The sequence below is a fragment of the Geotrypetes seraphini genome, chromosome 17 (genome assembly GCF_902459505.1).
Source record: "Geotrypetes seraphini chromosome 17, aGeoSer1.1, whole genome shotgun sequence".
Lineage (NCBI taxonomy): Eukaryota > Metazoa > Chordata > Amphibia > Gymnophiona > Dermophiidae > Geotrypetes > Geotrypetes seraphini.
This window is the reverse complement of record NC_047100.1, coordinates 17,832,510-17,857,981: the sequence shown is the minus strand read 5'-3', so window position 1 is coordinate 17,857,981 and position 25,472 is coordinate 17,832,510. Positions and strand designations below refer to the sequence as shown.

Below are 25,472 nucleotides of genomic sequence, written 5' to 3'. Positions count from 1 at the left end.
CGAATACCGCATCCCGACACATTTGAACATCCACACAGTAGTGTCTTACAAAGGAATGCAGAGAAGACCAAACGGCAGCCTTGCAAATATCCACTGGAGGCACTAGAGAAGACTCAGCCCAAGAAGCTGCCTGGCCCCTAGTGGAATAAGCCTTGAGAAATTCTGGAACAGGCTTCTTCTTTAGAAGATAAGTGGAAACAATAGTCTCCTTGATCCAACATGCAATAGTAGCCTTAGATGTACCATCCCCCTTACGAGGACCCGCTAGAAGGACAAAAAGATGATCTGATTTCCTGATCTCCTGGGTCCGCAGCACATAAGAGCGAAGGACCCTACTGCCATCCAACTTACGCAGCTGTCTTTGCTCAGAAGAGCCCTCCCGACTACCAACACCGGGAGGACTACAGATTAATTGACATGAAAAGGAGAAACTACTTTTGACAGAAAAGAAGGAACAGGCCTCAAGACAACCTGCTCCCTAGAAAACTACAAGAAGGGAGCCCTACAAGAGAAAGCCTGCAGCTCAGAAACACATCTAGCTGAAGTAATGGCCACCAAGAAGAATGCTTTAAGAGTAAGGTCCTTCAAAGAGCAGTCGCCCAAAGGTTCAAAAGGAGGGCAGACTAGAACTGACAGAACCAATAAGGACAGAGAGCTGCACGGGAAGCCTGAGCAACTTGGCCGCCCGCAAGAAGCAAATCACATCAGGAATGGCAGTCAAACGCTGACCTTTCAATAACCCCCGAAAGGCTGACAAAGCCACAAACTTAACCCGGAGAGAAGACCAAGCCAGTCCCCTATCCAGGCCATCCTGCAAGAACTCTAGGATGTTAGGCAGGGAAGCGCTAAAAGAGACCACTCCACACGCATCACACCACTCTTCAAACAGATGCCAACCCCTCACATAAGCCCGAGAGGTGGAAAGCCTCCAAGACCCCAAGAGAGTTGAGATCACTTTATCTGAATACCCCTTCTTATCTAGGCGACCCCTTTCAAGAGCCAAGCCATAAGACAAAAGGGACCCGGATCGAACATTGGAATGGGGCTCTGAGACAGAAGGTCGGTCGAAAGAGGATCCGCCCCCTGATGCCTCACCAGATCCGCATACCACGGTCGTCGAGGCCAAATTGGAGCCACCAGAACCACGAGGCCCCGATGGCGAATTATGCGAAGAAGAACTCTACCCACTAATGGCCACGGAGGGAACACATACAACAGCCCCTCCGTTGGCCATGGTTGAACCAGAGCATCCAGGCCCTCGTCCTGACCTTCTCTACAACGACTGAAGAAGCAGGGTGTTTTGGCGTTGACACTTGTGGCCATCGGGGCTGACCCCAAGACTGCACTTTGAACTGAAAAGTCACCTGGCTTAGACACCACTCTCCGGGCTCTAGCACGTGACAACTTAGGAAGCCCCCTTGAACATTCTCCACTCTTGGCTATGTGAGATGCTGATATTTCTTGAAGGTACGACTCCGCCCAGACCATGAGCAGAGTTGACTCCTGTGCCACCAAAGTGCTCCTGGTGCCCCACTGATGATTGACATAGGCCACCGCCGTGGCATTGTCTGACAGAACCCTGACTGACTTGCCCATCAGAAAGGATTGGAAGGCTAGCAACCCGGATGGATGACTCTGGTCTCCAAGATATTGATCGACCAAGAAGCCTCCTCCGTGGACCAGGTGCCCTGAGCTGAGTGATCTAGACACTGAGCTCCCCATCCGTGAGCAGCATCGTCCACTGCGGCTGGTCCAGGCTCGCCCCTTGTACAAGATGGGGGGTCTGGAGCCACCAACGAAGACTGCCCCGAGCTAAGCCCAGAAGCAGAACAGGGTGAACCAGACTGTGCTTCTGAGGCAACCACCTCCGAAGAAGAAGAGGACACATGTGGGCCCGTGACCACCTCACTACATCGAGGGAGGCCACCATTAACCTCAACACTTGGAAGAAATCCTGCGCCCGAGGACACCAGGACGCCATAAGCAGGCGAATCTGAGATTGCAATAGCCGGCTCTTAGTAAGGCCATCCCAGCGACTAAAAACTCCACCACCCGAGCTGTGACCCGGGTGCTCTCCTGTAACGACTTTGCTAGAATCACCCAGTCGTCCAGGTAGGGATGAATTAGAATGCCCTCTTTGTACAATACCGCCGCAATGACCAACATCACCTTGGTGTGGCCATACCAAAGGGAAGTGCACAGAACTGATAATGTTGCCCAAGATCGCAAAGCGCAGGAAGCGATGATGGAAGGCCCAAATAGGAATGTGCAAGTAGGTCTCGGTCAGATCTAGAGAGGTCAGAAACTCCCCCAGCTGAACCGCCAGAATCACAGACCGCAGAGTTTCCACATGGAAGGAAGGCACATGAAGAGCCCTTTTGACCCCCTTCAAATCCAGGATGGGTCGAAAAGTCCTTTCTTTGGCACCACAAAGTAAATCGAGTACCAACTGGTGCCCCACTCCTGCAGGGGAACTGGAACCACCACACGGAGGTCCAACAGTTGAAGGATCTAATGAAAGGCCTGCTGCTTCCATGCCACCTGCGAGGGAGAAGCGAAAAAACGGTCTGGCAAAGACCGGGCGAACTCTAGAGGATAGCCATCCTGGATCACTTCCAGAACCCACTGTTCGGACGTGATGTCTACCCACTTTGGATAAAATTATCTCAGCCGTGTGTCCACCGCAACCAAGATGGGTACTGGCAAGGAGTCATTGAGCAGGATGGGCAGCAGGGGACCCAGCGGGGGCGCTACCTGCACTCCGGCGGGCCCCACAAAAAGACTGCATGGGCTGGAAGAATCTGCCTCTAGAGACCCACGAGCACCACCTCGAGCCAGCAGCCTAGGCCTATCCTCGGGCAAATGAGGCACTTTGGAATCGGTGAGAGTCTGAACCGACCTGTCCAGGTCCTCACCAAACAAAAAAGATAATTTAAAAGGGAACTTCGTCAACTTATCTTTGGACGCCGAATCCGCCGACCAAGTGCGAAGCCACAAGGTATGGCCAAAAACTTAGCAGCTCGCAAGAGGACATACATGACATTCAATTTTGGCAACTTCTTGCTTTAGCAAGTTCCAATTCTCAGATTTACTGTCAACCACATGCTGGGCCCAACAAAAACGCCCGAGCCACTAGCCCACCACACATCGTTGCCTGGACCGACATAGCTGTCACATCAAAACTCTGTTTAAGGAGGGACTCCAACTTGCGCTCCTCCGGGTCCTTCAAGACCGTACCGCCCTCAACAGGCACGGTATGCCTGTTAGAAATGGCAGAGACCACCGCGTCCACTACGGGTGACTTCAAAGTGTCCCTATCCCCTTCAGGAATGAGATACAGGCGGGCCATGGAATACGCAAAACGAAAAGGGGCTTCTGGCACCTGCCACTGTGTGAGCATAATATCCCGAATATACTGATGCATAGGAAAAAAGCAGGAATCAGAGCGGATCCCCTTAAGCAAGGGGGTCCACCGTATGCAGGGGCTCAGACACAGTGTCCTCAAAGTGCAAAACCAAGGAGACCTGCAGAATTAACTCATGAAGCTATTCCCGCTGAAAAATGCGCACCCCTCACTGGTGGAATCTGACCCCCCAAGAAGATCCTGGAATTCTCCCCAAGGGTCCAGGTCCTCATCAATTACCTCTTGTTCCTCTGGGTAAAAATCCTCATTCCAAGATATCTTCGGGTGTTTGGATGAGAGGACTAGAAGGGGGCAAAGCCGCTGCTGTGTGGGGCCGCACCGGGGAAGACATCGAGGGTAAACTCCCGAGACCCCCAGAGTGGACACGGATCCTCCTGCCACCAGCACATAAGATTTACAAGGTGCTAGCAAAAATTCAGGGGAAAACCCCCCCAGCGGCCCCCAAGGGACTCCCTGCCCCAGCAGGGGACCTTGCCATACCTTGCCCCTGTATTTCCAGAACAGGGGGAAGTTACCTGAGGTAACAGAAATGAAGAAGGAGGTTTCCGCCAAAATCGGAGCTCCTGCGGCCTGTCGTGTCTGAAAATCCTGGGACTTTCCTGACCCTGAGGCCGAGGAACCGACCAACGCGAAATAGGAAACCCCAGCTGCTCCGGTAGTAAGGGAATCCTTTGTGAGGTACATGCAGCAGGGTGCCCTGGCCACCGGCAACCGCTGCCAACAAGACTCCCCCACCTCTCCGGCCTGCACAATGCTTACACAGACTAGCCACGAGTACCTCGCGTCTGGAGCACAATGAGCATTTTTTCCTCCCCTTAAAAGTGCTCTTTGTGCTGAAAAACACCCTAGCTATAATAAGAGTGCTGGTTAGATGATAAAAATCAATACAAATGGTGGTTTTAAAGGGAATTGAGCCCTTTATAACGGCACACCTCAGTATTTTTTTTTTTTTCACTTAGTTGGAACAGACTCCACGGCTCTCAAAGCTGGAGGGCTGACCAACTAGGGGGCCAGGCCGCCAGATGAGGCAACTCTACAAAAATGTGGGGAGGTGGGAGTAAGGACCTAGCACGAGACCCGTCGAGTTTAACGCCCCTGAGGTCAGATGGATCCCCAAACAGGACCCGTCCAAGTTCTATCCGGCACAAAAGGGGAACCCAGGAGTCCAAAACAAAATTCCAACAGTACTAAGAGGGGAGCTGAATTAGTCTTACCACCTGCTTTAATGGAGACAGGATTGCAAGAGGGGAAGCTATACTGATATACAAGTTAGCACAGTTACTTACCGTAACAGGTGTTATCCAGGGACAGCAGGCAGATATTCTTAACACATGGGTGACGTCACCGACGGAGCCCTCGGTACGGACCTTTTAACTAGAAGTTTCTAGTTGGCCGCACCGCGCGTGCGCGAGTGCCTTCCCGCCCGACGGAGGAGTGCGTGGTCCCCAGTTAGGATAAGCCAGCTAAGAAGCCAACCCGGGGAGGTGGGTGGGACTTAAGAATATCTGCCTGCTGTCCCTGGATAACACCTGTTACGGTAAGTAACTGTGCTTTATCCCAGGACAAGCAGGCAGCATATTCTTAACACATGGGTGACCTCCAAGCTAACAGAGAGGGAGGAGGGATGGTTGGCCATTAGGAAAATAAATTTTGTAACACAGATTGGCCGAAGTGTCCATCCCGTCTGGAGAACGCATCCAGACAGTAGTGAGTAGTGAACGTGTGAACTGAGGACCAAGTGGCCGCCTTGCAGATTTCCTCGATGGGCGTGGAACGGAGGAAAGCCACAGAAGCAGCCATAGCTCGGACTCTGTGGGCCGTGACAGATCCTTCCAGAGAGAGACCGGCCCGAGCATAACAGAAGGCAATACAGGCAGCAAGCCAATTTGAAAGTGTCCGTTTGGAGACAGGACGGCCCAAACGGTTGGGATCGAAAGACAAAAAGAGCTGAGGGGATGTTCGGTGAGCTCTGGTACGATCAAGGTAGTAAGCAAGGGCACGCTTACAATCCAGCGTGTGCAACGCCTGTTCTCCAGGATGCGAGTGAGGCTTAGGGAAGAAGACGGGAAGCACAATGGACTGGTTGAGGTGAAAAGCTGAGACCACCTTGGGAAGGAATTTAGGGTGGGTACGCAGAACAACCTTGTCATGGTGAAAAACAGTGAACGGTGGGTCGGCAACCAGTGCATGCAGTTCGCTAACCCTCCTGGCAGAGGTGATGGCAATTAGGAAAAGCACTTTCCAGGTAAGAAGCCTGAATGAAGCTGTGGCAAGAGGCTCAAACGGAGGTTTCATGAGAGCAGAGAGAACCACATTCAGGTCCCAGACGACGGGAGGAGGCTTGAGAGGCGGTTTGATGTTGAAGAGCCCTCTCATAAATCTTGAAACCAGAGGATGAGCCGTGAGGGGTTTTCCGAGAATAGGCTCGTGAAACGCAGTGATGGCACTGAGGTGGACTCTGATGGAGGTGGTTTTGAGGCCAGCGTTGGACAGCGAGAGCAAATATTCCAAGACAGTTTCCACCGCCAAAGAGGTGGGTTCTTGCTGATGCCGGAGACACCACGAGGAGAATCTGGTCCACTTCTGATGGTAACATTGGAGAGTGGCCGGTTTCCTGGAGGCGTCCAAAATGAGGCGGACCGGTTGAGATAGATTCTCCGGAGAGGTCAGCCCGAGAGAAACCAAGCTGTCAGGTGGAGGGAAGACAGGTTGGGATGTAGTAGAGACTGATTCTGCTGTGTAAGTAGAGTAGGAAACACAGGAAGAGGAATGGGCTCCCTGGAGCTGAGTTGAAGCAGAAGGGAGAACCAGTGTTGACGAGGCCACCGAGGGGCGATGAGGATCATGGTGGCATTGTCCTTGCGGAGTTTGGACAAGGTCCGCAACATCAAAGGAAGTGGAGGGAAGGCATAGAGGAACCGATCCCTCCAGTTGAGCAGGAATGCATCCGGGGCCAGACGGTGAGGAGAGAAGAGTCTGGAACAGAATTGGGGCAGCTGATGGTTGTGAGGTGCTGCAAAGAGGTCCACCTGCGGAGTGCCCCATCGAGCAAAGATGGAGAGTAGAATCGGAGGGTCCAACGTCCACTCGTGAGGTTGAAGGATGCGGCTGAGATTGTCGGCCAGAGAGTTCTGTTCGCCCTGGATATAGACCGCCCTGAGAAAGAGATTGCGGTCCGTGGCCCAGGTCCAGATGCGCAGAGCCTCCAGACAAAGGGGGCGAGATCCGGTGCCGCCTTGCTTGTTTATGTAGTACATGGCGACTTGATTGTCTGTGCATAGGAGGAGGACTTGAGGACAGAGAAGATGTTGGAAAGCCTTGAGGGCGTAGAACATGGCTCTGAGTTCCAGGAAATTGATGTGATGACGACGCTCCTGTGGGGTCCAAAGTCCCTGGGTGCGTAGATCTCCCAGGTGAGCTCCCCACGCGTAGGGGGACGCATCTGTGGTGATGATCATAGAGTGGGGGGGCAGATGGAAAAGAAGACCCCTGGAAAGATTTGAGGAGTTCAACCACCATTGGAGAGATTGCTGAAGAGATGATGTCACAGAGATGGGATGAGAAAGAAGATCCGTAGTCTGTGACCACTGGTTGGCGAGCGTCCACTGAGGTGTACGAAGGTGGAGACGAGCCAGAGGAAGGACATGCACTGTCGAGGCCATGTGACCCAGGAGGACCATCATCTGTCGAGCAGGAATGGAGGGATGCATGAGTACCTGACGGCAGAGATGGAGCAGGGTCTGCTTGCGATCGGAGGGGAGAAAAGCCCTCATTAGCGTGGTGTCCAGAACTGCTCCAATGAATTGAAGTCGCTGGGTGGGAAGCAGATGCGACTTGGGGTAGTTGATCTCGAACCCCAGGAGGTGGAGGAGAGAGATGGTGTGATGAGTAGCCTGTAGCACAAGTGGAGACGTAGGTGCTTTCACCAACCAATCGTCCAAATAGGGGAACACCTGGAGGTTGTGAGACCTGAGGAAGGCCGCTACCACTATAAGGCACTTGGTGAAGACCCTGGGTGAGGAGGCGAGGCCGAACGGTAGCACCTTGTACTGATAGTGGTGGTGCAGTACCTGGAAACGCAGGTAGCGGCGAGAATGTTGATTGATGGAGATGTGAGTGTAGGCCTCTTTGAGGTCCAGGGAACATAGCCAGTCGTGTTGAGAAAGAAGAGGGTAGAGCGTGGCAAGGGAGAGCATTCTGAACTTCTCCTTGACCAGACACTTGTTGAGGTCCCTGAGGTCGAGAATGGGACGGAGGTCTCCCGTCTTTTTGGGTACCAGGAAGTAGCGGGAGTAGAATCCCTGCCCCCTTTGATCTGGAGGTACTTCTTCGATGGCATTGAGAAGGAGGAGGGATTGAACCTCCCTCAGGAGGAGGGGGGTTTGAGATGAGGTTGAAGCAGACTCTACGGGAAGGTTGTCCGGAGGCAGAGTCTGGAAGTTGAGAGAGTAGCCGTGGCGGATGATGTTGAGGACCCACTGGTCCGACGTGATGACTTCCCAACGGCTTGAGAAGATGGTGAGACGACCCCCGATAGGCTGTGGAAGAGGCAGCGAGGGTGGATGACTGGCTATGCCCTGGAGAGAAGAGTCAAAAGGGCTGAGATTGTTTAGCAGGCTGAGGAGGCTTGGAGGGTTGAGTGGCCTGAGACCGAGCCTGGGCATGGTGCTGCTGTTGACGGGGTCGCCGAGATTGTTGGGGAGGCGGATTGAGTGGCCTGGCTGAGAACCTCCGCTGGTAAGATGATTGAGGCCGATAGGGTCGAGCAGGCGGGGCCTTCTTTTTCGGCTTGATCAGGGTGTCCCACCTGGTCTCATGGGCAGAGAGTTTCTGAGTGGTGGAATCCAGTGACTCTCCAAAAAGCTCATCCCCGAGACAGGGGGCGTTGGCCAGGCGGTCCTGGTGGTTGATGTCCAGGTCGGAGACTCTGAGCCAGGCCAAGCGACGCATGGCTACAGCCATGGCAGAGGCCCGAGAGGTGAGCTCGAAGGAGTCGTATATCGAGCGGACCATATACTTGCGCATTTGGAGAAGGCCAGATATGTGCTGCTGGAATAGCGGGACCTTGCGCTCAGGTAGGTACTTCTGGAGGGCAGACAGCTGTTGGACCAAGTGTTTGAGATAAAAGGAAAAATGGAAGGAATAGTTGTTTGCCCTGTTGGCAAGCATGGCATTTTGGTAAAGTCTCTTGCCAAACTTGTCCATGGTCTTACCTTCTCTGCCAGGAGGGGTAGAGGCATAGACACTGGAGCCCTGAGTCTTTTTTAAGGTGGATTCCACCAGAAGGGACTCATGGGGCAATTGAGATTTGTCGAATCCTGGAATAGGGATGACACGGTAAAGGTTGTCCAGTTTACGGGGAGCTCCCGGTACCGTGAGGGGATTTTCCAAGTTTTTGTAGAATGTCTCCCGTAAGATGTCATGTACGGGAAGCTTGAGGAACTCTTTAGGAGGTTGCTCAAAGTCTAAGGCTTCTAAAAAGGCTTGGGACTTTTTGGAGTCAGATTCAAGGGGAAGTGACAGAGCAGCAGACATTTCCCTCAGAAATTTAGAAAAAGAGGATTGCTCAGGTTTAGAGGTGGCATCAGGTGCCGATGGTTCCTCATCAGATGAGGAGGGATCCTCCTCGGTACCGAGAGGAGTCTCCTCCCATAAATCAGGATCCCTGACCTCTGGTGCGTGTCGGGACACCGGGGTGGAGGGTGCGGTGTGGCGAGTCTTGGACAAAGATTTACCAGAGCGCACCGAAACGGTACCAGGGGAGGACGATCGGCGTCGTTCTCGGTCCCGAGAAGAGTGCCGTACCGCCTGGTGCCGAGTAGGATCCACTGTGGGTTGAGAATGAACCACAGGATCATCAGGAAGTTGTTGGGCCGAAAGGATCGGCATCGAGGTGTTTACCGGTACCGAAGGAGTGGACACCGGGGGCTCGGTGCGGGGCTCGGGCCGGTCTGGTACCGGAAGGAGCGGTGCCAGGATAGAGGGTAGCAGTTGTTCAAGCTGTTTCTTCAACTGCTCCTGAAGCTGAGTTTGTAGAATGGCCGAAATACGGTCATCTAGGGGTGGCATCGGAACCGCTTTCTTTTTCTTCGGTTCCTTGGATGCCGCTCCACGCCCCGGTGATGAGGAGGCCGATGACGAGGCACTCACCGTTATCGGGGCGGAGCGTTTACGGGACCGGTGCGATGCCGGTATGGACGGTGTCGACACCGTAGCTGGAGGGCGCTCGAGGGAAGAGGAAGGCTTCTTAGCCGGCTTACCTGGCGCCAGTGGCGCCGATGCGGGATCGGTCGGTGTCGAGCTTGACGGTGCCGATTTCTGCGGTACCGCCGTTGAAGGTGATGAATCCATCGCCGACTCGGAGCCGAAGAGCAGGGTTTGCTGGATTCTTCGGTTTTTAAGAGTACGTTTTTGTAAAGTGGCACAGCGGGTGCAGGAATCTGCCCGATGCTCCGGACCCAGGCACTGCAAACACCAATTGTGTGGGTCAGAAACGGAGATCGGGCGTGCACACCGCTGGCACTTCTTAAAACCGACCTGCGGGGGCATGAAGGGGAAGATAGCCTCCGCAAAATCGAAGTCCGAGGCCTGTATAATGGCAACAGGCCCCGCCGGGGCAAAAACGAAAGAAACAAGAAAAATCAAAGTTTTTTTTTTTTTTTTTTTTGCAATTCAAAGAAAAAGGAAACCCGAAGGTAGAGGAAGAAAAATTTAGAACAAAAGCGCGAGCGGGAAGGCAAAAAGTGATTTCAACGGCCGTTGAAAAAATACACGCGTCTTCTTCGCTCCGCGGAAACGAAGAAACTGGGGACCACGCACTCCTCCGTCGGGCGGGAAGGCACTCGCGCACGCGCGGTGCGGCCAACTAGAAACTTCTAGTTAAAAGGTCCGTACCGAGGGCTCCGTCGGTGACGTCACCCATGTGTTAAGAATATGCTGCCTGCTTGTCCTGGGATAATAAGCTATACTGATATATAAGTTTGTGCTCAGTCTCCACCTGCTGGTAGCAGTGAAGTATATAACCCATTTGTAAGGATTATACCAGTCTACCAAGCGATACAGAATACAGTATATGTCCTGCATTTGCAGAGTACACATCTTCAATCTTTCAATTTCGGAAGCACAGATAGTCCTCAAAGAGCTCATTGACCTGCCTATTTTGTGCAGCTTATCCTGAGTGCGGCAGGCAAACTGGAATTTGAGGGTTGGGTTTAAAAAAAAAATAAAATTAATGCTCACTAACTGCAGATTTACCAAATACAATAGGAAAAAAATGAATGGGCTTAGAGAGAGCAAAATTAATACAGCAAGAAAAAACATTAAGTTAAAGCATATATGAGTGTCATTAGAAGACGTAAAGAACAGAGATCGTAGCTAAAGCTATGCTGGGATTAGTATTTGCCACTATCTAATTAAAGTGTTCTGATCTTATTTGAGAAATGAGAACAATTGCATGCAACTATTATAAATACTGGTTATAGCAGTAGAGCTGGGAACTAAAAAGCCTCAAGATTCAGTTTGACTTCTCAGCTCAACAGCAATTCGCAGACTAAAAAGCCTAATTCCTTCCGATGACTATAATATGTCATATCAGTCTGCCAGTTCTCCAATGACGACAAATTAAATCAAATTCAATGGTGTAGTTGGCAAAAATATAAATGCAAATTTAACTAAAAAGTTCCTACACACAAAAAATATATATATTTTAAATAGAGGCTCAGTCTATGCCATCATAAAAGAGCCACATGAGCAGAAAACTCTAATACATGTTTTGAATTTCATAATCTAAAAATCAAAGTGTTATTCCTTATATTTTCTACCTGTCACAAGCAATGCACTTCTGGACATGCACTGTTCTCCCTGCGGACCAGCCTACAGCTACAGTCAAAATATAAGCGAGGGAAAATGTAACCGGCAGTCCAAGACTCCTGGTCTGGGAAAAATGCCTCTACAGCCTCCTTCCAGCAAAGGTAAGTTCTGTAGGAGGTGAGGGCATTTAGGGAAAGATATAAAGTCACTGACATCTACCAACATTGCCTATCTTTGCTAACTTTTCTTAGCCAATGTATACTGTGGAAACTGTTTCATTTTCCCATCAGCACACTAGGCTTATCACCATCACAATGGACACCGACTGAAGGCTGCATGGCCAGGAATGTCAAAATCTGGAAACAGTCAACGAGTAGGTCTGTTAAGTCAGTGTTTTTCAACCTTTTTACACCTATGGACCGGCAGAAATAAAAGAATTATTCTGTGGACCAGCATCGGTCCGTGGACCGGCAGTTGAAGAACACTGTGCTAAGTCATATAAATTTAGCTCTGATTAAATATACTTGTATATGCTTTATAAACATCCTTTTATTAAATAGTGGCACAGCATAAGGGTGCCTTCAAGCATGAAAGAATGCAGTATGTTGCTCAAAGCCAAACGCCCATTCTGGTTAGCAGCTGTAGCGTGTAACCTGGTCTAACCAATATAAATCAAACAGAGACCTGTGTAATGCTCAACATAAAAATACATGTACATGTAATATAAATCTGTCTTTGAATTTGTATTTTCACTGATTCATGTACTTTTTAACTGTTTGCATGTATGAATGTAATTTCATTCCTGTTTCCTAATGGAGTTCCTTTGTCAAATTTTAAACTAGTGATTGTAAACTACATTGAACCTTGCACAGGAAAAGGCGGTATATTAACAGTAAACATCAGACTTACAAAATAAAACAACAAACAAAAAAAGAAGAAACCAAATTATTAAAACATCATCAGTTCTGTTGTAAGACATATACAGTATGACTTTATCGGCACTGCTATGACTATTTCATGGTATGTTCATTGAGCTGATCCTTTGGATAGGAGGGTTGCTGGTGATACTAATGTTGTTATGTCATTTGTGTATATTTATCAATGTATTGATGTACTTTGCCTTGTAAAAGGCAGATTATAAATAAACCAATCCAATCCAAATATTTAGGTGCCTTGGGGGGAGGAATTCATCAAAGGGTGTTAAGTGCATTAGCGTGCACTAACCGCTAAAGATGCCCATTCTATGTAAATTAATAAAACTCTCAATAATCTTCAAATGCCACTTCTCATAAGCGCAAATTTCCACATATGCATAAATCCTTGTAATTCTTTTAGCTAGCCCAAAGCTATCAGAAGCGGCACTCTTTTGTGTATCTAACACAGTTCCATAAAGAGTTATTTTAGCCGCTAGCGCTTCCTCATAGACAATGGGAAATCTTTTTTTATCTAAACTTTTCAAACTTGTGTCTAATTTTCACTTGTGTTTAAATATATTCTTTATTTAAAAAAAAAAAAAAAATGTATTGATAAAGCGGCCCCACTTGGAGTATTGTGTTCAGTTTTGGAGACCGTATCTGGCGAAAAACGTAAGAAGACTTGAGGCGGTTCAGAGGAGGGCGACGAAAATAATAGGAGGCTTGCGCCAGAAGACGTATGAGGAGAGACTGGAAGCCCTGAATATGTATACCCTAGAGGAAAGGAGAGACAGGGGAGTTATGATTCAGACGTTCAAATACTTGAAGGGTATTAACGTAGAACAAAATCTTTTCCAGAGAAAGGAAAATGGTAAAACCAGAGGACATAATTTGAGGTTGAGGGGTGGTAGATTCAGGGGCAATGTTAGGAAATTCTACTTTACGGAGAGGGTGGTGGATGCCTGGAATGCGCTCCCGAGAGAGGTGGTGGAGAGTAAAACTGTGACTGAGTTCAAAGAAGCGTGGGATGAACACAGAAGATTTAGAATCAGAAAATAATATTAAATATTGAACTAGGCCAGTTACTGGGCAGACTTGCATGGTCTGTGTCTGTGTATGGCCGTTTGGTGGAGGATGGGCAGGGGAGGGCTTCAATGGCTGGGAGGGTGTAGATGGGCTGGAGTAGGTTTTAACGGAGATTTCGGCAGTAGGAACCCAAGCACAGTACCGGGTAAAGCTTTGGATTCTTGCCCAGAAATAGCTAAGAAGAAAAAAATTAAAAAAATAAAATAAAATTTAAATTGAATCAGGTTGGGCAGACTGGATGGACCATTCGGGTCTTTATCTGCCGTCATCTACTATGTTACTATGTAAAACCATAACAAGAAAACAGAAGGCATGGTAAATATATTCTTTAATATATTAAACTTAAACTTATCTTTGTCGATATTGTGCAGTATATTAACTGGTTAGTTAGATTCAATACAGTCTGCTGCCGACATGCATGCTTCGTTTGTGAAAACAGCAAACTGCTTCAGGGCTCAGTATTAATTATCAAACTCAAAACATGGCGGGTCTCAGCTGCACGTAAACGAAACATGACAAACCAGCAGCGTCCCCCGAGACCCACATGCAGTGGGACGCGAGAGGAGCAGAGGGGAACAATACTGTCATTGAATGGGGCCGAACCGTAGAGGACGGCGAGAGCAAAACCCCCTCCTGAGACCCCCGGAGGGGAAGCAGGACATCCAGCCACAGGCATAAACCAAACAAGAAAATTGGGGGGAAAACCCTCAGCGGCCCCATGGGACTCCTTGCCACAGCAGGGGACCTAACAAACAACCAGGGGCGAGGTCACCTGAGACTAAACAAAAATGGAGGTGCTCCCGGCCAAAAAAGGAGCTCCACGGCATCAGCTGTATAGAGAGTCCCCAGCCACGTTGCAGAAAGGGAATTCTTTCTGCCTGACCATGGGTGGCGGGGAAAGCCCAGGCTTCCCTGTGAACAGCTGCCGGCTGTGAGGCACTCGCGAAGGGGATCCCTTCGCAACGGCCTGCCTCGCTCAAACTGGCCAGCTGCGAGTGCCTCGCGGCTGGATTACAATGAGCACTTTTCCCCTTGCAAAAGTGCTCATCACTCCAGATACGACCTAGCTAGAATAAAAGTGCCGGTTAACAGAAAAAGACAGTAAAATACAGAATATTTAAAGGGAAAGAGCCCTTCAGACCGGCACAGCTTCAGGATTTTTTTTTTTTTCAGAACAGACTCCACGGCTCTCAAAGCTGGAGGCCTGACCAACCAGGGGGTGAGGCTGCCAGCTGAGGCACCTCTACAAAAATGTGGAGAGGTGGAGGAAGGGGGGGGAGGGACCCCGCATGAGATCCGCCGGGTTTGACACCCCCGAGGTTGGGCAGATCCCCAAACAGGACCTGTCCAAGCTCCGTCTGGCACTAAAATGGGAACCAGGAGTCCTAAAACAAATTCCAACAGGCCTAACAGAGAAAGCCAGATTTTTCCTACCTCTACCTGCTGGAGACTGAGATAGACTGGATTGCTACAGGGAGCTTCAGCTAATATACTACAACAAGATTTTGTCCCAGTCTCCTCCTGCTGGTCATAGTGAGGTATATACCCATCTGTACAGAATAACTATACACTTCCCCCTCCCCATTCGCAGTTCCTGCACTCGGGATTTCACATAATCACGATTTTTTTCTGGGGAGGGGGAAAATTATTAAAAAAACATATTTTTGACCTCCCTGCCGCCTTCCCGACCTTACCTGGTGGTCTAGCGGGCTTTCGGGGCAAGAGCGATCTTCCTACGCTCCTGCCCCGTGCAGATCACCATGAGGAAATGGCTGCTGTGAGTTACCGTAGTCTCTCGAGACTACGTCGGGAACTCCCTACAGCCATTTCCTCATGGCGATCTGCACGGGGCAGGAGCGTAGGAAGATCGCTCCTGCCCCGAAAGCTCTCTAGACCACCAGGTAAGGCCGGGAAGGCGGCAGGGAGGTGGGGGTGGGTCAGAGCTGGATAATCGTGGTTTTTCGGCATTCGCGGTCCGGCTCTGCCCGTATCCCCCGCGAATGACGAGGGAGAAGTGGTCTAGCAGGCGACACAGAAGTGGCATTTGAAGATTATTGAGAGGTCTTAAATTGTTTTATTAATATACTGATGATTATTGACCTATATTAGAAGTATTTGACAACCAGTATAATTGATTTATCATTATATTCTATGAGCATCTTTAGTGGTTAGTGCACACTAATGTGGTTGCATGTGCTAACACCTTAACACACTTATTGCCCTTTGATGAATCCCCCTCTTATTGTGCTAAAAGCTGAGAACACAGAGATAACATCTCATTTTAAATATATGTTTTATTATCAAGAGCTTCTGACTGGCAGACATGAGGGGTTTTTTTTCATACTTGCATTCCAATAGTAAAAGGTCCATTTTAGATCTGGACTGGAGAGTGGAACGGCATAATTCCCATGGGAGACTCTGAATGAGGTTGCGGTTTGCTCTAATTTGCTGACACATAAGGGCATGCAGGAGTAAACGTCCACTTGCGGCTACATCCTGCGGGAGCAGTGATTATAAAAAGCTGCATGTGGGGAGGTGGAGCATCATGTTCTTGCCAGACATGCACGGCAACAACTTTTTAAAACTGCTGCTTCTGACTTCCACATGCCCCCCTCACCCCATGATCTCCCCCACCTCGATCCTACCATCTATCAGGGGCTTTCCCCAGTGGTATAGCAGGGAATTGGAGTGCTCCCCAGATGCTCTTGCACCATGCGGAATTCAAAATGGTACCTTTGCCTTTAGGAAATACCTTATCCCGCAAATGTCAACTAGGAATCATTGTGGCTTACACAATAATAGAATTGCTAGAGACACAGATATTGTATAGAAAATGCATGAAAGATATCATGGGAATGGGTCAATGCACTGAGGAAAAAAGGTGAGTTTTCAGTGCTTTCCTGAATTGGAAGTATGTGGGTGTTTGTCGAAGGCTGCCCAGGAGGTTGTTCCAGATTCTGGGCCCCTGAAACTTGAAGGTGGTCTCAAAGAGAGCCTTCCTTTGAATATGGCGGGGCAGAAGGGGGGGGGGGTGGTAGTTTCCATCGTTGGATTATCCTTGAGTTGTGGAAGGATTGTGTGATTTGGATGGCGGATGTGAGTCCAGCTGAGCTTTCGCCGTAAATGGCCTTATGCATGCTACCTTGAATTGAACCCTGCTTCTGACTGGCAACCAGTGTACTTCCTTATGGAGAGGTGTAACCCTCTCATATTTGGTCTTGCGTAAGATTAGCCTCACCACTGTATTTTGAAGCAATTGTAGGCTCTTAAGGTCTTTCTCAGCAATACAGCAGTAGAGGGAATTATGGTGTCAGGTCAAAAGCGCGCCGGGACAAAGGCCCGCGCAGACAATTGAGCGCAGTGTGGAGGTGCGCGCTGCAGAAAATTACTGTTTTTAGGGCTCTGATGGGGGGGCGTAGGGGGGAACCCCCCCACTTTACTTAATAGAGATCGTGCCGCGTTGTGGGGGGTTTGGGGGGTTGTAACCCCCCATATTTTACTGAAAACTTCACTTTTTCCCTGTTTTTAGGGAAAAAGTTAAGTTTACAGTAAAATGTGGAGGGTTACAACCCCCCAAACCCCCCACAATGCCGGCGCGATCTCTATTAAGTAAAGTGGGGGGGGCTCCCCAACAAAACACCCCGTCGGAGCACCTAAAAACTGTAATTTTCTTCGGCGCGCGCCTTTGTCTTTCGCGGGGTTGTCTATGAACCGGGAATTATAGTAGTCAAGGTAGGGGAGGAGGACTGCTTGGGCCATCATCCTGACATCACTCCTGCTTCCTGCTAGATCACCAGAAAGAAGCCTCAATAGGGGCGAGGAATGGGTTTCTGTTGGCTTTTGCACCTGTCCCCCCAAAGTTGGAATGAACATGCGCTTTGAGAAAGCTGTACACTTCTCCTTCTGTATTCGCGGTTTCGATTATTCACAGTTTTTAGCTTGCTGGCTCCTCCCACTAAATTACATCAGCTTGCATAGAGAAATTGCTGATTCCAAGGGTTTACAGAGAAAATCTCTGACCCCCAGCACTTTCTTCACCCTGTTTTGACTCTCCTTCAGGAACAGGCCAGGTCTCCCACCATGTTATTCGCGGTTTCACCATATTCACAATGGTTTTTAATAGAAAACAGCGAATAACATATGAAATAGTTATTCACGGTTTTTCTGTATTTGCGGTTTTGTTAATCCCCTATCACAGCAAATACGGAGGGAGAAGTGTAAAAGCTGCAAAATGAGGAATACTTGTCTATATTATGAGCCTGTCCAAACAACACCCTATCTACGCCCTAACCATTCTCCCTTGCAATCTTTACATGTTATGATCTCCATGATTCTCTTAAAATCAGAATACACAATACTCATTATTTCTTGGATCTCAGCAATGTGACTCGGTAGCATTCAAACTTCCTTCGCTCTAAAGAGTACTACATCAAATCGTCACCAATCCACTTATACTCCCATTTCTTGTGCATATTATCAGCCACATAGGCAATTCCGCCACTGAAATAAGTATTTTTTTTCAATAAAGTACAAATAACTTAGCTGTTTTACTCTAAGTCAGCCAGAAGGTCCATTCTACTGACATGTTACATGTTTCGCTCCCGCTGTCTCAAGGTAAGTTGCCCCTATATTCACATGCCGCAGCCATTTATCAGCATATTCCTGAAGCAACCTATATCCACTTCCAGTGTAAACCAGGCCTACTTTAGACATAGGCGCTGGTAGGCACCTCTATGGACAGGAGTTGGATGCTGTCATTTGTGGTCGCGTGTAAGCACCTACATTTTTAAAAATTAGATTTTAAATGCTTTTAAACGATGCAATAAATTACCAGGCCATTTTTCACCAATTAAAACAATTAAGTTAGACCACGGTAGGGCAGAAGTAGGCACTATAAAGAATTTGGGCCCTTAATTCATTGGATATGATTAATTCTATAAAAATGAAATACTGACTCTTCTATCAAAGACAAACAGGTTGGAGGGGAGGACCAATTCAAATGGTTTTTGAAAATGTGTTTGGTTTATTACCACAGACCTCCATGCAATAATAATTCACTAGTGAGCATTACACAGGAGTTTCCTTGTATATATGCGAAGTTTGAGCTGCGAGAGAGAGAAACCTCAGGAATTAAACAACAGCTAACCACAAACCAAAGAGTGAAAGAGGTATTCTTAAGCGAGATTTGCTCCTGGCATGCGACAAGGCTGGAGGAGTTTGGGAAACCAACAGGGTTACAAAATATGTGCCATTCTGAAGCAAGCACAGCACACATACTGAGGTTAGTTACACTGCAGGAGTGCACCAGCTAACCAGAAACCAATGAAACACACTAGCTCCAGACACTGCTGTAAAACAGCATGAAATGAAATGATGTAATCCTCCAGAACTAACTAAAGCATCAATACACATCATATAATGTTTGAAGGATATCAGTTACTAAGTATTCACTAATATCGCAAACACTACTTGTTACACCCTAAAATTGGACTAGATTTGGGAGGAATGAAACACCATGCAATTACTCTCCTGCTCCATGACATTCTTCCCATCTTTCAGAGACAAAAGGAAGCCTTTCTCTTACCTGCTGTGGACGGAGTGGGGGATGATGGAGAGGTCAGAGGGGAGCTTGCACCAGAGCCTGCCAACCACAAAAGAATACAAAGATTTGCAAATTAAATGAGCTCATACTGTGATTCATGTTTAAGTGGAAGAACTGGATTTAAAACTATAGGTGATACCAAAAATCATGCCATCTGGTAAAATGGAAATATTTTACCCAATGCGCAGAAAATGCAAGAGACGTAAAAGCAGAAAGTAGACAACGAAGGTGACTGATCGGTATTCAGTCTCATTTACTGAATTAAAGTGATGCGACACGATCGTGTTTTAGCCCCAAACGGGCCTGCCTCAAGAGTCTGAATGTTCACGGAGACAATGTACATAGAGATAAACAATCTTCAATTCTTGGTTCTGTACTCCAATATATATTCACTTGATGGATACAGCAATAAATGTAAATGAAATTGAGAGGAGCGGCAGTTGGTAGTCAAAAAGGAATATTCTCCGCATATACTGCCTGCGATGTATGCCGCTCTCAATGTGAAAACGCATGTATATCAAGTGACTGTATATTGGAGTACAGAACCAAGAATTGAAGATTGTTTATCTCTATGTACATTGTCTCCCTGTACATTCAGACTCCTGAGGCAGGTCCGTTTGGGGCCAAAACACGATCGTGTCGAGACACTTTAATTCATTAAGTGAGATTGAACACCTTTGCTGTTTACTTTCTGCTTCCAATATTTTACCTAATGCCATATTTGCTGACTTGAATAAGCTCAGGCAATAATAATCACATGGGGACTAATTTTATAAAAGGACACCTATGTTAAAAGGCCAAGAAAGCAGCTATTTTATTCCTATTTCAACTAAAGACAAAACAAGACTCCACAGCAGTGTATCACAAACTGCGGCAACCTGAGATTCCAGGTGTGCCGTGAGATACCGGCACCCACTGACTGTTTACAGAACGTACTTCTGGGGGTGAGAGTCACATCATCAGCAACGCAGCAGAGGAACACCTGGGCATGAGAAAGCCGCAATGGGGCCTGTGCTGCCGAAGATGTGGTTTGCTATAAGGTACTGTATTTCGATCTCGCAGTCGGGGTTCGGATGGGTGGGAGAGATGAAAGAGTCAGCAGGGAGAGGGGGGTGCGTCGCCACCGCCACGGTGGGGGGAGGGGGGATGGGAGGGATTAAAAAAATGTTCCACGGGGGATGGGAGGAAGGGAGGGATATAAGCTGCAAGGGTTCTGCTGTACAGGGGGATGGCAGGGACAGGGGAGGGATAGAAAGATACTGCACAAGGTGATGGGTGAGAGGGGAGGAAAGATGCTGCACATGTGGGAGAGAAGGAAATAGGAAGAATTGGGGTGGAGGAGAGGAAGGGAGAGATAATCATTGCACATGGAAAAAAAAAGACCTCCCTGTAAATAAGACCTAGTGCCTTTTTTGGGCCCAAAATTAATATAAGACAGTGTCTTATTTTTGGGGAAACACGGTAGTAGTATAATGCAAACCAATGGGAAAATAGCATTAACAGATGGAAAACTATATTTATACAGTGTAAAGGTTACCAGTAAGAAACTTCAAAACTTGTTTAAAATAAAACCCCGTGTACTTAATTGTTGAATAAGGCAAGATTCTGCTGAATGGCTATTTGGCAACAAAAAAATTCATGGTCTGTCTGTTACACCCTACTCATACCATTTTGTATCTACCTTACATACAATAACCACTGTGGTCCATGTCCTGTCCTGGATTTACTCTATAACACGCTTAGAGTTATGACCCTACACTTAGAGCATTCAGTAGGAAAACAGAATTTCATCTCCAGGTATGGAATAGGTCAGGGGTAGGCAATTCCGGTCCTCGAGAGCCACAGGCAGGTCAGGTTTTCAGGATGTCCACAATAAATTTGCATGAGATAGATTTGCATCTCAAAGACGCAGTGCATGCAAATCCATCTCATAAATATTCATTGTGGATATCCTAAAAACCTGACCTTCCTGTGGATCTTGAGGATCGGAATTGCCATTCCTGGAATAGGTTAATCTAGGACCAGATCTGCCCAATTTCCTAGCAATAGAATGTTAGACTATAGCAATGCATTATATAAAGGCATCACTAAGAAAGAAATAAAACGCCTCCAAATTATTCAAAATGCTGCCATTAAAATCATTTCAAAAGCTCGAAAATTCGATCATGTCACACCACTTTTGATTAACGCCCATTGGCTTCCCATAGATCATCGAATTACTTATAAAAGCACAGTTACTTACCGTAACAGGTGTTATCCAGGGACAGCAGGCAGATATTCTTAACACATGGGTGACGTCACCGACGGAGCCCTCGGTACGGACCTTTTTAACTAGAAGTTTCTAGTTGGCCGCACCGCGCGTGCGCGAGTGCCTTCCCGCCCGACGGAGGAGTGCGTGGTCCCCAGTTAGTATAAGCTAGCTAAGAAGCCAACCCGGGGAGGTGGGTGGGACATAAGAATATCTGCCTGCTGTCCCTGGATAACACCTGTTACGGTAAGTAACTGTGCTTTATCCCAGGACAAGCAGGCAGCATATTCTTAACACATGGGTGACCTCCAAGCTAACAAAGAGGGAGGTGGGATGGTTGGCCATTAGGAAAATAAATTTTGTAACACAGATTGGCCGAAGTGGCCATCCCGTCTGGAGAACGCATCCAGACAGTAGTGAGTAGTGAACGTGTGAACTGAGGACCAAGTGGCCGCCTTGCAGATTTCCTCGATGGGCGTGGAGCGGAGGAAAGCTACAGAAGCAGCCATAGCTCTGACTCTGTGGGCCGTGACCGTTCCTTCCAGTGAGAGACCGGCCCGAGCGTAGCAGAAAGCAATACAGGCAGCAAGCCAATTTGAAAGTGTCCGTTTGGAGACAGGACGACCCAAACGGTTGGGGTCGAAAGACAAAAAGAGCTGAGGGGCTGTTCGGTGAGCTCTGGTACGATCAAGATAGTAAGCAAGGGCACGCTTACAATCCAGCGTGTGCAACGTCTGTTCCCCAGGATGCGAGTGAGGCTTAGGGAAGAAGACGGGCAGCACAATGGACTGGTTGAGGTGAAAAGCTGAGACCACCTTGGGAAGGAATTTAGGGTGGGTACGCAGGACAACCTTGTCATGGTGAAAAACAGTGAAAGGTGGGTCGGCAACCAGTGCATGCAGTTCGCTAACCCTCCTGGCAGAGGTGATGGCAATTAGGAAAAGCACCTTCCAGGTTAGAAGCCTGAGAGAAGTTGTGGCAAGAGGCTCAAACGGAGGTTTCATAAGAGCTGAGAGAACCACATTCAGGTCCCAGACGACAGGAGGAGGCTTGAGAGGCGGTTTGATGTTGAAGAGGCCTCTCATGAATCTGGAAACCAGAGGATGAGCCGTGAGAGGTTTTCCGAAAACAGGCTCATGGAACGCAGTGATGGCGCTGAGGTGGACTCTGATGGAGGTAGTTTTGAGGCCAGCGTTGGACAGAGAGAGCAAATATTCCAAGACAGTTTCCACCGCTAAGGAGGTGGGTTCCTGACGATGCCGGAGACACCAGGAGGAAAATCTGGTCCACTTCTGATGGTAACATTGGAGAGTGGCCGGTTTCCTGGACGCGTCCAAAATGAGGCGGACCGGTTGAGATAGGTTCTCCGGAGAGGTCAGCCCGAGAGAAACCAAGCTGTCAGGTGGAGCGAAGACAGATTGGGATGTAGCAGAGACTGATGCTGTTGCGTAAGTAGAGTAGGAAAGACAGGAAGAGGAATGGGCTCCCTGGAGCTGAGTTGAAGCAGGAGGGAGAACCAGTGTTGGCGAGGCCACCGAGGTGCGATGAGAATCATGGTGGCGTTGTCCTTGCGGAGTTTGGACAAAGTCCGCAACATCAGAGGAAGTGGAGGGAAGGCATACAGGAACCGATCCCTCCAATCGAGCAGGAATGCATCCGGGGCCAGACGGTGAGGGGAGAAGAGTCTGGAGCAGAATAGGGGCAGCTGATGATTGTGAGGAGCTGCAAAGAGGTCCACCTGCGGAGTGCCCCATCGAGCAAAGACGGAGAGCAGAGTCGGGGGGTCCAACGTCCACTCGTGGGGTTGAAGGATGCGACTGAGATTGTCGGCCAGAGAGTTCTGTTCGCCCTGGATATAGACCGCCCTGAGAAAGAGATTGCGGTCCGTGGCCCAGGTCCAGATGCGCAGAGCCTCCAAACAGAGGGGGCGAGATCCGGTGCCGCCTTGCTTGTTTATGTAGTACATGGCGACTTGATTGTCCGTGCAGAGGAGGAGGACTTGAGGGCAGAGGAGATGCTGGAACGCCTTGAGGGCGTAGAACATGGCTCTGAGTTCCAGGAAATTGATGTGATGACGACGCTCCTGTGGGGTCCAAAGTCCCTGGGTGCGCAGATCTCCTAGGTGAGCTCCCCACGCATAGGGGGACGCATCCGTGGTGATGATCATAGAGTGAGGGGGTAGATGAAAAAGTAGACCCCTGGAAAGATTTGAGGAGTTCAACCACCATTGGAGAGATTGCTGAAGAGATGATGTCACAGAGATGGGATGAGAAAGAAGATCCGTAGTCTGAGACCACTGGTTGGCGAGAGTCCACTGAGGCGTGCGAAGGTGGAGACGTGCCAGAGGAAGGACATGCACCGTCGAGGCCATGTGACCCAGGAGGACCATCATCTGTCGGGCAGGAATGGAGGGATGCATGAGCACCTGACGACAGAGGTGGAGCAGGGTCCGCTGACGATCGGAGGGGAGAAAAGCCCTCATTAGTGTGGTGTCCAGAACTGCTCCAATGAATTGAAGTCGCTGGGTGGGAAGCAGATGCGACTTGGGGTAGTTGATCTCGAACCCCAGGAGGTGGAGGAGAGAGATGGTGTGATGAGTAGCCTGTAGCACAAGTTGAGATGTAGGTGCTTTTACCAACCAATCGTCCAAATAGGGGAACACCTGGAGGTTGTGAGACCTGAGGAAGGCCGCTACCACTATAAGGCACTTGGTGAAGACCCTGGGTGAGGAAGCGAGGCCGAACGGTAGCACCTTGTACTGATAGTGATGGTGCAACACCTGGAACCGCAGGTAGCGGCGAGAAGTTTGATTGATGGAGATGTGAGTGTAGGCCTCTTTGAGGTCCAGGGAACATAGCCAGTCGTGTTGAGAAAGAAGAGGGTAGAGCGTGGCAAGGGAGAGCATTCTGAACTTCTCCTTGACCAGACACTTGTTGAGGTCCCTGAGATCGAGAATGGGACGGAGGTCTCCCGTCTTTTTGGGTACCAGGAAGTAGCGGGAGTAGAATCCCTGCCCCCTTTGATCTGGAGGTACTTCTTCGATGGCATTGAGAAGGAGGAGGGATTGAACCTCCCTCAGGAGGAGGGGGGTTTGAGATGAGTTTGAAGCAGACTCTACGGGAAGGTTGTCCGGAGGTAGAGTCTGGAAGTTGAGAGAGTAGCCGTGGCGGATGATGTTGAGGACCCACTGGTCCGATGTAATGATTTCCCAACGGCTGGAGAAAATGGTGAGACGACCTCCGATGGGTTGTGGAAGAGGTAGCAAGGGTGGATGACTGGCTATGCCCTGGAGAGAAGAGTCAAAAGGGCTGAGTTTGTTTAGTAGGCTGAGGAGGCTTAGAGGGCTGAGAGGCCTGAGACCGAGCCTGAGCGTGATGTTGTTGTTGACGGGGCCGCCTAGATTGCTGGGGAGGCGGATTGAGTGGCCTGGCTGAGAACCTCCGTTGATAAGATGTTTGTGGCCGATAAGGTCGGGTAGGCGGTGCCTTCTTTTTCGGCTTGATCAGGGTGTCCCACCTGGTCTCATGGGCAGAGAGTTTCTGGGTGGTGGAATCCAGTGACTCTCCAAAAAGCTCATCCCCGAGACAGGGGGCGTTGGCCAGACGGTCCTGGTGGTTGATGTCCAGGTCGGAGACTCTGAGCCAGGCCAAGCGACGCATGGCTACAGCCATGGCAGAGGCCCGAGAGGTGAGCTCGAAGGAGTCGTATATCGAGCGGACCATATACTTGCGCATTTGGAGAAGGCCAGAGATGTGCTGTTGGAATAGCGGGACCTTGCGCTCAGGTAGGTACTTCTGGAGGGCAGACAGCTGTTGGACCAAGTGTTTGAGATAGAAGGAAAAATGGAAGGAATAGTTGTTTGCCCTGTTGGCAAGCATGGCATTTTGGTAAAGCCTCTTGCCAAACTTGTCCATGGTCTTACCTTCTCTGCCAGGAGGGGTAGAGGCATAGACACTGGAGCCCTGAGTCTTTTTTAAGGTGGATTCCACCAGAAGGGACTCATGGGGCAATTGAGATTTGTCGAATCCAGGAATAGGGATGACACGGTAAAGGTTGTCCAGTTTACGGGGAGCTCCCGGTACCGTGAGGGGATTTTCCAAGTTTTTGTAGAAAGTCTCCCGTAGGATGTCATGTACGGGAAGCTTGAGGAACTCCTTAGGAGGTTGCTCAAAGTCTAAGGCTTCTAAAAAGGCTTGGGACTTTTTGGAGTCAGATTCCAGGGGAAGGGACAGAGCAGCAGACATTTCCCTCAGAAATTTAGAGAAAGAGGACTGTTCAGGTTTAGAGGTGGCATCAGGTGCCGATGGTTCCTCATCAGATGAGGAGGGATCCTCCTCGGTACCGAGAGGAGTCTCCTCCCATAAATCAGGGTCCCTGACCTCTGGTGCA

The 25,472-nt window shown here is 49.1% G+C and overlaps 1 protein-coding gene across 10 annotated transcripts in view; it reads right to left on the bottom strand.

The window, feature by feature from the left end:
- PXK (PX domain containing serine/threonine kinase like) overlaps positions 1 to 25,472 on the bottom strand; it is a 106,980-nt gene that overhangs the window by 26,348 nt on the left and 55,160 nt on the right. For all 10 annotated transcript variants that reach the window (XR_004537368.1, XR_004537369.1, XM_033926311.1 and 7 more), the window contains one exon: positions 18,818 to 18,874. Coding sequence is in view for 8 of the 10 variants with exons in the window: in XM_033926311.1 (XP_033782202.1) it covers positions 18,818 to 18,874 (57 nt within the window). In the remaining 2 variants the exon portion in view is untranslated. The remainder of the gene's footprint in view (positions 1 to 18,817; positions 18,875 to 25,472) is intronic.